The following is a 9,770-nucleotide window of genomic DNA, read 5'->3' on the forward strand; positions in this document are numbered from 1 at the left end:
ATTCATTATCACCCAACCATTATTATATGAAATGTTAAAGGGACTTATTTAAGAAAAAGAAGATTAAAACTGTTAACAATAAAGTGACAAAAAATACATATCTATCAACAATTGAATCTAAAAAACAAACTAAGCAAAGAAGAACAGAGACAGAATCATGGATACAGAGAGCGTTTTGATAGTTGCCAGATGGGAGGCAGGTGTAGGGGAATGGGTGAGGAGGTGAGGGGATTAAGAAGTTCAAATAGGCAGTTACAGTACAGCCATGGGTATGTGAAGTACAGTATAGGGAAGGGAGTGGCCAAAGAGTTTACACACATGGTATGGTGTGGAGATAGAGGGAGTGGGGTGTCCTGGGTGGAGGGGGAAAGGGGGTAGAATTGAGACAACTGTAATATCATAATCAATAAAATACAATTTAAAAAAAGAAAGTCCAGCTCTTAAGTTAATGATTACATACTCAGTCCCTTGGCACTGCCAAAAACTCTTTTTGCAATTAGCTGGCTCCCTTTTGTTTTCTCAACAATAGGTACTTCAAACCTTTACCATTCTCCTTTAATATGCAGCTCCTAAAAGATGACCTTGCTACTTCTTCCAAGAGAAGATTGAGGCCCTTTCCTTTAGCTCTTGCCTCTCGCCTTCCTGCACTTTCCCTGCATTCTCAGTGGTAGGTGTGTTCTTCCTTTGTCCACAGCAGACTGTACTTTCTACGTCTGTTTCCTACCCCATCCATTCTGCCATCTCAGAAGCCTTCCTCTGTCACATACTCCCTGTTGTCTAGTGTCTTCACCGTCTCTTTCTCTTATTGCCTCTTTACCCTCAGCCTGAAACAGGCTCGGGCTTCTCCCTCTACTTTTTCTTTCTCTTTTATTTTAGAGCTAAGTTTCTTAAGTTAGTGCATTCACTGTCTCTATTTCTTTCCTCCCACTTACCCTCAGTTCACCTTCATGCAGTGAAAGCAGTTTTCCAAAGTTGTATGACCTGCTAGTTCTTAAATTTGAGGGACTCTTTAGTTCAAATATTATTTGACTTCTTTCTCCTAGTTTTCTTCTGGGTTTCTTGCTACTTCTACTGTAGGGCCTTCCTCTTCTTCACCCGTCAGCCCTGTGTTCACTCTGCTTATTCTCCCAGGTGATTTTATTTGTTCTCATAACATCAGCTTCTGTCTGTCCACTATAGACCTCTAGAATATCACTGCTTTGGACCCTTCCCTCTTTATTAAAAGCACCAGCCCTTTAGTCTTCAGCTTCTGTAATGTATTTATGTAGTACCTTTTAGTCTATAGACCTTCTGAGATAAGAACAATGAGAATTAATATGCTTTGAAATAGATTAAAACATTGAGGCTCAGAGAATTAAGTGATTTGCCCAAGATCACGTGGTTAAAAATGGCAGATCTACAACTAGTCTTTCCTGACGTACTGTAGGTCAGACGTCCAGTTACCTGTTAGCTCGGAGTCCGCTCTGTATTCCGTCTGTTCTTCCTCTTTCAGGTAGAGATTGGTAGTCTCGACTCAGACCAAAATCCCTGATTTATTGGACAACGTGATAAAATTTGAGTTCTTAGCCACCTTAACTTTCATGGTTAAAATTAAGTTTACTTATTATTTATGTGTTCATTAGACTAGAATTGGGTATTATTTTTTTTTCATTATTCCTACCCCTAAAGGAAAAAATTAAATTATCCCTAATGAGAGACATTAAATACTAAGGAATAAGGTTTTCTTAGGAATTAGATTTTCTTAGGGTGGAGCTTTGAAGGGCCACAACTGATTATAATATCTGAGGTGTGTTGTTCCTCTTTGAGCTGTTGTCATCTCTGTTGAGAACGAGCCTTGAAGGAACAGAACACTTGCCATAAACAAGCCTGCACTTCATCGTGTTAGTCGGTGCTGTTCAGCGCTGTCCTTGACCTCCTTGCTGTGTAGTCTCTGAAAGTGGGAGAAGTAGGTGTCATTGTTCCAGGCAAAAATCTGGGTATCAGAACATCCTGCTTCAATCCCGAGGGACCTTCCATTCGAACCCCAAAATCTACCCAGAGAATATCAGTATCATCCAATATAGGTAATTGGAGTAATTTCCCTAAAATGTGAATGGTTGGGATCGAGCTAATAAATTATTTTGAAAGCATTTTTTTCCCCTATGTATTACAATTATTCACTTATTGGTATAATGTAAGAAGGAGTTTTATAATTCTGGTATAATTTGAGGCTAAGACCCTTTCCTGTACCAGTGCAACAGGAAAGAAAATGATCTCTTCTACGTAACAGAAGAACCAGGGGATTCCAGTGTGGTAACCGTGCCCGTGTCTGTTGCCTTTTCCTTTCTAGCCCGTTCTCCAGTGTTTAGTGCCATGTTCGAACACGAAATGGAGGAGAGCAAAAAGGTATGTGTTGGGATAAAAGCATGTCTTTTAGCTAGGTGACTAGATTCAGATGATTTTTCCAATCTGGCAGAAGATTTATTTTTCTAATTATTTTTTCTTACTGTGTTACTGAAATGGAGTACAAATTCCCTGAATAGACACTTTCTGAGAGCAGAGAGGTGGTCCAGAAGGGTTTTAGGGAAAACAGACTCACTCGATCCCAGGCAGATCATCCAGACTTTTGAGGGTGAGGGTAGTAGACATGTGTTTCTACTCAGGAGAAAAGAAAGGTGAAAATGAAAGCTGTAGTTGTCTTGCTGTTGTATTTGAGAAAATAAAGGTGGTACATGTGATGGAGAAAGGCTATTATAATCAAATACAACAAAGAGCAATTTTCCATTCATACTAGGTTTTAAATGATACAAGCTTCTCTCCTCACCTGTGCTTAAAATGAGAAGGGTTTAGAGCCTTGGCCGGGTTGCTCGGTTGGTTGGTTGGAGCATTGTCCCATACACCACCGGGAGGCAAACCAGTCGATGTTTCTCATCCACATTCATGTTTGTCCCCCTCTCTCCTCCCTCGCTCCTTTCCTCTCTCTCTAAAATCAATAAACATATCCATGGATGAGGATTTTAAAAAAGAAGAAGAAAGTTGTTTAGGGATTTTATTCTGTTGGAATGTTTCTCACCTCCGGTTTTTCTGACACAGAATCGGGTTGAAATCAATGATGTGGAGCCTGAAGTCTTTAAGGAAATGATGTGCTTCATTTACACGGGGAAGGCTCCGAACCTGGACAAAATGGCTGATGATTTGCTGGCAGCTGCTGACAAGGTGAGATAGGAATAGAAAAATAATCACAAAACTAGGAGTTTCTGTGACCTCTTGAGTTTTACGACTGGGCTGCTATGCTGCATTGCAGGTAAGATGAGCTTACGTATTAGTTTGGCTGGACAGTCCTGGTTCACACTTGTGTTACAGTACAGTTATTGATAGCATCCTTTTTACTTTCAAAAGTATACTGGTTTGAATGCTTAATTATATGGTCACCATGCCTATGGAAAAGAAGAGTGAGTTTGCCGTTTACCTCTCTTCCCATCTCGAATTTAACCATAGTGATACTAAAGACACAGGTAATACTAACATTTGGATTTATCATTTATAACTTGGCTTTATTATTTATAAAATGTTCTTGAGTGCATTAACTTTTATTTAAACTTTTTCAATAAGAGAATAATCTCTTACCCAGTGTACTGGTTAGCATTTTTAACTTTCCCGTAAGTAGTTATTGAGATATTCAGAATTATAAGATGATTAAAGCTCTTTGGGAAAAAAGAGATATTACCACAGTAAACATATACTTGGATTATAAGATGCATTTTGATTTGAGAAAAGGTGTGAAAACAAAAACGTGGATCTCAGCAAGGAAATGTGGTGGCCGCCTACAACAACGTGCCGGTGACCCCCACGGAAGCCTGGGGGGTGGTTAACGAGACTCTGGGTCTCGGCCAGTCACGTGGGGCCGTGTGCTGCTGTCTCAGTGCAGCGTTTCTCAGAACCTTCAGTGTGTTGGGCGGGCCCTGAGTTCTCTGGAGCGAATATGATAGCATTTCTTCAATTTAGTTAACCCTGGAATTCTTTTCCTCAAGGATCACCCCTGCGATTCGTGCTCCCCAAAACACACCTTAGAAAACTGACTTTCATTGTGTAAATACATTAAGAGAGCTCAGTGACCTGCCCCCCATGGCCCTGTGGCCTGAGGAAACTCGAGGGGGGTGGAGGCAGGTGTGATTACCGTTCACCCTGTGGAAGCTTTTCTTGTATTGGGAAGGGGGGCAGAGGCAAGGGTGTCAGAGGGCTTGAACCTGACCACTAGTAGACCCTGTGAGAGAGGTGGTCCTCTGCTGGAAGGGCCTCCTCTTTCTGCCTTGAGGCCACAGCACCCCAAAGCTGGCTCTTATGTAAGGGCACAGAGCCTTTCAGGGTTTGCCCCGGGGGAGTAGTCTCCTTTCACCTTCCTTTGCATCCCTGAGGACAGAAGAAGGTGCCTATGTTTGCAGTGGGTGTTTTATCTTTATCGATCTGCTTTACGGAGCACTTGTAGAGGATAAGGCATGTAAAACCCCATCAGTGCTACAGATGAAAAGGATTGAATAATAACCATACCCTCCACCTTTCAAGACTTGGTTAGCATAGCTAAGCAATACAGACACCTCACGCCCTTCCAGTCTAGCTCAGTTCTGACCAGAGCGAACTTGCTTCCAGTGGAGACAGTAAGAAAATAGATCCTGTGAGCTCTGGGCCTTTGGTTAAGATCAGGTGTGGAAGCACTGAGGCTGAGTTGTAACCTCAGAGCCACAGTGAGACAGTCTGTGGCCCTGGTTTAAATCTCTGCTCCTCAGCCGGGGAACCTACTGGGAACCTACTGGGGGTGCTTGGAGCATGGGGATCGGCCTGAACCCACACTCCAGGGATGGTATTTTCAGTGCAGTGTGTGAACTTGTGATTTTAAAAGATAAAGCGGTTGAATCACAGCAGTGCTTTGTATAAATTTATGAATGAGAAGTAACTGAAGGGTGTGTTTTCAAAATCTCCCCTTAACATACTCTTTGCTCCAAGCTTATTTGAAACATTTTTACCTTTATACCTCCTTGTGAGATTCAGGAAAACAGAATAAGAAATCTTTCATGGAAGGATCTAAACATCTAGAATTTACCCTACAGGCTGAAACAGCTTCTTCTGAGCTTTTCCAGTCTCCTGGGAACATGTGTAATTAGACCAAAAACAAAACAAAACACATTGGCCAGGCCTGGGAGACACAGTTTCAATCTCTCGGGTAAGTACTGCCATCAGGCAGGTTTTTCAGAAGTATAATTAAGAAAAAACTTTGTCTCCCAAGGGACAAGAGTGGCTACTTTTGTCTAATTGTGCAGTAGGGATCAGAGCTATTCACAGTCAAAGTCCTTTTAAAAGAATGAATTGAGAAAGGGCAAGAAGAGTGTTCTGTGCAGCACAGTGTAAAACTGAACATTTACTCAACCTTTTCCAGCCCTTAAAACAAAAACCTAATTTCTTGCTTGTCTAGTGTCATTCCTGTTTTTCAGTTACTCAAATGTAAAAAATTAAAGCTGCACCAAAACCAATAAAACTCTCTTTTTGCTGCAGGAGGTCAAGCGCCAGCAGATATGCCTCCTCACGCAGGAGTGATGAAAGTAAAGTTGTCCTGGTTTGATAGCCGTGACTCAGCCGGGGGGACTGCCGTGTCACTGAGTTCCAGGCCCCTTAGATGGGACCTGTGTGGAGACCAGATACCCTCAGTCAAACCCCTTTCCTGTGACCTGATCAACGACTTTTTATTTTGGGCCTTCTTTTATCCCTTCCTCCTTCTGTCCCTGAAGTTCCTTAGTAAGTTCATAATCTCATATTTGAGAGCAAGGAGTACAGGCGCATGGGAACAAATCAGCTAAATCAGATGTGCCTAGACTTTCAGGATTAACCTAGACTTTCATTTCCAAAGCCTTTATACCCTTCACTTGGAAGATAGGCAGTGTTCAGACTGCAACCGGATCCAGGGTCTCTGTTGCTTTGTTCTCTTACCCTGAGAATCTTAACCTCAACCCCAGTAAAATAGGGCTCCATTTACTCATCTCTGTTTGAAAGGTGGCCTCGGTTGACCCTCATTCAGGAACAGTTGGTGGCAGAGGTGCTGGTGAATGTCACGGCAGGGCTCCTTTCCACAGCCTGATGGTCCAGTTGGGCGGCCCTGCCGGGCTAGTGACAGTGCTTAAGTAGACAGGACTGTGCTTCACTCTAGTCTGGCTCTAAACAAAAAGACTGCAGAAATTTAAAATGTAATGTCCTTGGTGACTAGAAGCAGAGTAGTGGTAGAAACGCTTTAATCACAGGGGACACGTGAGTTGGGACAGGGTACACGTGAGGATGTGGGTCTCCTTCATGATTGCCGTTTTTCTCATCGGTAGACTGTAGAACTGGGGTGGTAGGTATGCAGGTTATTCCAGCTGTCTTCGTTTCAGCCTTCAGAGTGTGGTTGTGTTTGTAACTGTAGTAGTAGCAGCCTTCTCACAGCCTGCGGCTTTGTTCGGGTGTCCGCTACACGAGGCGCAGCTGCAGAAAACAACCTCGGTAGCGCTCGGCCCAGAGCCATGCCTGCGCTGACGTGGTGCCCGTGTTTTCCAGTATGCCCTGGAGCGTCTGAAGGTCATGTGTGAGGATGCCCTCTGCAGTAACCTCTCCGTGGAGAACGCCGCAGAAATTCTCATCTTGGCTGACCTCCACAGCGCAGATCAATTGAAAACTCAGGCAGTGGATTTCATCAACTAGTGAGTTGGCATCTTCAAAGTTCACCTTTCAGGGTAGTTGGGATAGCTGGAGAAATGAGAAAGACTTTGAATTAGTGAGTAAAATAGACGAGAAGCTTCATTAACCTTTTAGGAGTAAGTATAGAATTTTCATCTTTCCCTTCATCTTGACAGTGTGGAAGATGGTTTTGCCTTCATGGGTCTAATTTGATTGCTGAGTGAAGAGTTTTACTTCATTGTAGTGATCAGAATTGATGAAAACGATAACTTGCTGGCCAGAAAAAGCTGAGTACCCCAAATGATAGCATCTTTCCTTCATATGCACTGGCTTGATAAAAGGCATGTAGATCTCGGGGAGAGCGGAAGTGTGTTTTTATGAGTTAGTAAAGTATATCTAGTGGTTCGTCGTGGGATGAGGAAAAGAGAAGGGACCATCAGCAAATGAGGTTGTTAAATACAGTTTTGAGAAAGAAACGTTCATTCCAGTGGACCTGTTCCTTCAAGCTTAAATGACGAGTGACCTGGCCATATCACATTCGGAAATAATTCTCCGTGGGGCATGTTCTACCCCTCTGCCCGCTGGGAGGCAAAAGTTGGAGAGAGCCTGAGGTGGAGGTGCAGGCCTTAAACAGCCCTCCCGACCCCACTGCTGGAGTGAGGCGGGTCTGAGAGGGTGCCGGGTGGACAGTGCACATTTCAACATAGAAGGGCCCCCAAACAGGAAGCAGTGTCCTCTAAGTCTGTTTGTATGATTATTTGAAGATTTTATGTATTTATTTATAGAGGGAGGGAAAAGGAGGGGGAGAGAGACATCCACACATGAGAGATGCATCAGTTGGTTGCCTCTCGCACGCCCCCCACCAGGAACCTGGTCTGCAACCCAGCCATGTGCCTGACAGGGAGCCTTTCGGTCTGCAGGCCAGTGCTCAATCCACTGAGCCACGCCAGCCAGGGCTGTACAATTATTTTCAAGGAGTTATCTATTGAAGCAAAAGAGGGAGGAGACCACCAAATGTGGGTCCTAGTGAGTGCTCATTCTGTGCTGGGGAGGTTCTTGATGCTTTGTAGATTTAACTGTTGGGTGAAGTGCGGTTAGCACCCCTTTCTTTTTTATAATCAGATATGCCCCAGGCTCTGATCTGCTCCGTGGTTAGTTAGGGCACTAGTAAATGGCAAAGCCGGAAGGAAGCTCGGAGCTGTCCCTTCATTAGCAACATAAAGAGCGTGGAGCCTGAGGAGCACTCCACCTTGAAGTTGATAAGACGGTGGTACAAAGTCCTAGTTTTCAGAGTTCAACAGCCACAATCTGGTCAGCTTTCTGCGCACTGTATAAACAAGCAAATTCTTTTGCATATTAAAGGTTTTCTTTTTGAGTGTTTCTTGCAAACTCTGGGAAATTAGGCTGTCTAGGTGGCTGTTTAATTATTCTTCACTCGCTCGTTTGGTAACCCAGCTCTCCACATTTCTCCTAGTCATGCCTCAGATGTATTGGAGACGTCCGGGTGGAAGTCCATGGTGGTGTCACACCCCCACTTGGTGGCTGAGGCGTACCGCTCTCTGGCTTCAGCACAGTGCCCCTTTCTGGGACCCCCACGCAAGCGCCTGAAGCAGTCCTAAGATCCTGCTGTTATGAGACTCCGTTTATTTTCCAGAAGCAGCAGCCACTGTTGCTGCCACTGACCACCAGGTAGACAGCGCAGTCTGTGGAGCTTTCACTCTGCTGTGGGGGAGACTGCACTGTGGCCCCAGACTTTTAAAACAGCACTAAATAAACTTGGGGGAAACGGGGGGAGGGAAGGGCCAGGGACTCGGGGCTGTTCAACCTAATGAAAACCCTGTTGCTGTGTCACTGTGTCCCCTTTGGCCTGGCCGAGTTTGGTCCCGTGGGGGCTTCGGTTTAGGCGCTGGCCCTGAGGACACCCTAGCGGTGTGGTACTTGGAGAAACCTGTCTGCATCTGACTGAGCAGAACAACACACCGTCAGGTGCCTGGAGCAAAGAGGAAAAAGAAAGAAGGACATTTAGTTTTAAGACAAGGGGAAAGAAAAGGAAAGAAGAAAGGGTTTTTGCAAAATTTCTCAAAAATCAGTTTGTGGATTCCAGTACTATTTATATTGACAGAAGTTTCAGTCCCTCCAACTGTGCTAAAACTTGGATATTTGTGAAAAACTCCTCACCGCCCTACAAGTATCAGAAGAGCTCTCTGGTTGGTAGCACTTACTGTTCGCAGGAACAGAGTATATCCTTTTGTCCCTTTATGAAAAGTGACGAGTGAAGGCGAAAGGGGAAGGAGGTTATTTGATCTGGAAGATGAGTGTTCTGATGTGGTGGCTTTTGCAGAAAATCTTTATTAGTGTTGAAAACTGGAAAAAAAATAATTCACCCAGAATTCATACTGTCTTGACAAGACTATGGTTCTCTGTTTTTAGATATTGTGGAAAATGTTTTTTGGCATTTTTCTCTGATTTTATTTCTTGTTCCTCCCCCACTCCCTTTTCTAAAAAAACAAAACAAAACAAAACAAAACCCAAGACAAAAAAGAAGAGAAAAGGAAATTTTATTATTAATGCTGTGTGAAAAAAATCCCAGCCCCGATTGCTCAGCTGTTCGTACCTGCGCTTGCGTAGGAGCCAGTTCTGTTCCTTCCAGTTCACCCCTCTTCCTACGGGGGAGAAGTTCCAAATGTTAATTTTTTTTCTTTTTGAAAATATAAATAATGACTATTTTGTACTGTGTGGTATCTCTCGTCTTTTGTTTCACCCATCTGATTTGTCTGTTGGGTCTGAGTTCCTTAAGGGATTTTGAAGGCCTCGTTTGATCCTTCAGCTGGCAGAGATTTGGTTTGAAATATCTGAGCAGCGGGGACTTATGCATCTCCCTGATCTCAGGCTTCCTTGGTGAGCCACCGGCAGCTGCCAGTCCCTTGTCCTTCCTGATTACATCACAGCCCACATTCTACTGCGGGTCAGACTCCCGCCTCTGCCGAGGCAGGTAGTGAGAGTGGGCTCTCCGGACCCGACGTGTTTTAAGACCTACTCTCAGTGTCCTTCCTAATGAAGTGGAAACCATCAAGCGGACATGGGTGTGGAGA

The 9,770-nt window shown here is 44.1% G+C and overlaps 1 protein-coding gene across 2 annotated transcripts in view; it reads left to right on the forward strand.

The window, feature by feature from the left end:
- SPOP (speckle type BTB/POZ protein) overlaps positions 1-9,414 on the forward strand; it is a 73,456-nt gene extending 64,042 nt beyond the window's left edge. For both annotated transcript variants that reach the window (XM_024573453.4, XM_045182201.2), the window contains 4 exons: positions 2,330-2,385; positions 3,073-3,195; positions 6,559-6,701; positions 8,153-9,414. In XM_024573453.4, coding sequence (XP_024429221.2) covers positions 2,330-2,385; positions 3,073-3,195; positions 6,559-6,701; positions 8,153-8,297 — 467 coding nt within the window. In that variant the 3' untranslated portion in view covers positions 8,298-9,414. The remainder of the gene's footprint in view (positions 1-2,329; positions 2,386-3,072; positions 3,196-6,558; positions 6,702-8,152) is intronic.
- Positions 9,415-9,770: the final 356 nt, after the last annotated feature.

Source organism: Desmodus rotundus, chromosome 9 (assembly GCF_022682495.2).
Source record: "Desmodus rotundus isolate HL8 chromosome 9, HLdesRot8A.1, whole genome shotgun sequence".
Classification (NCBI taxonomy): Eukaryota; Metazoa; Chordata; class Mammalia; order Chiroptera; family Phyllostomidae; genus Desmodus; species Desmodus rotundus.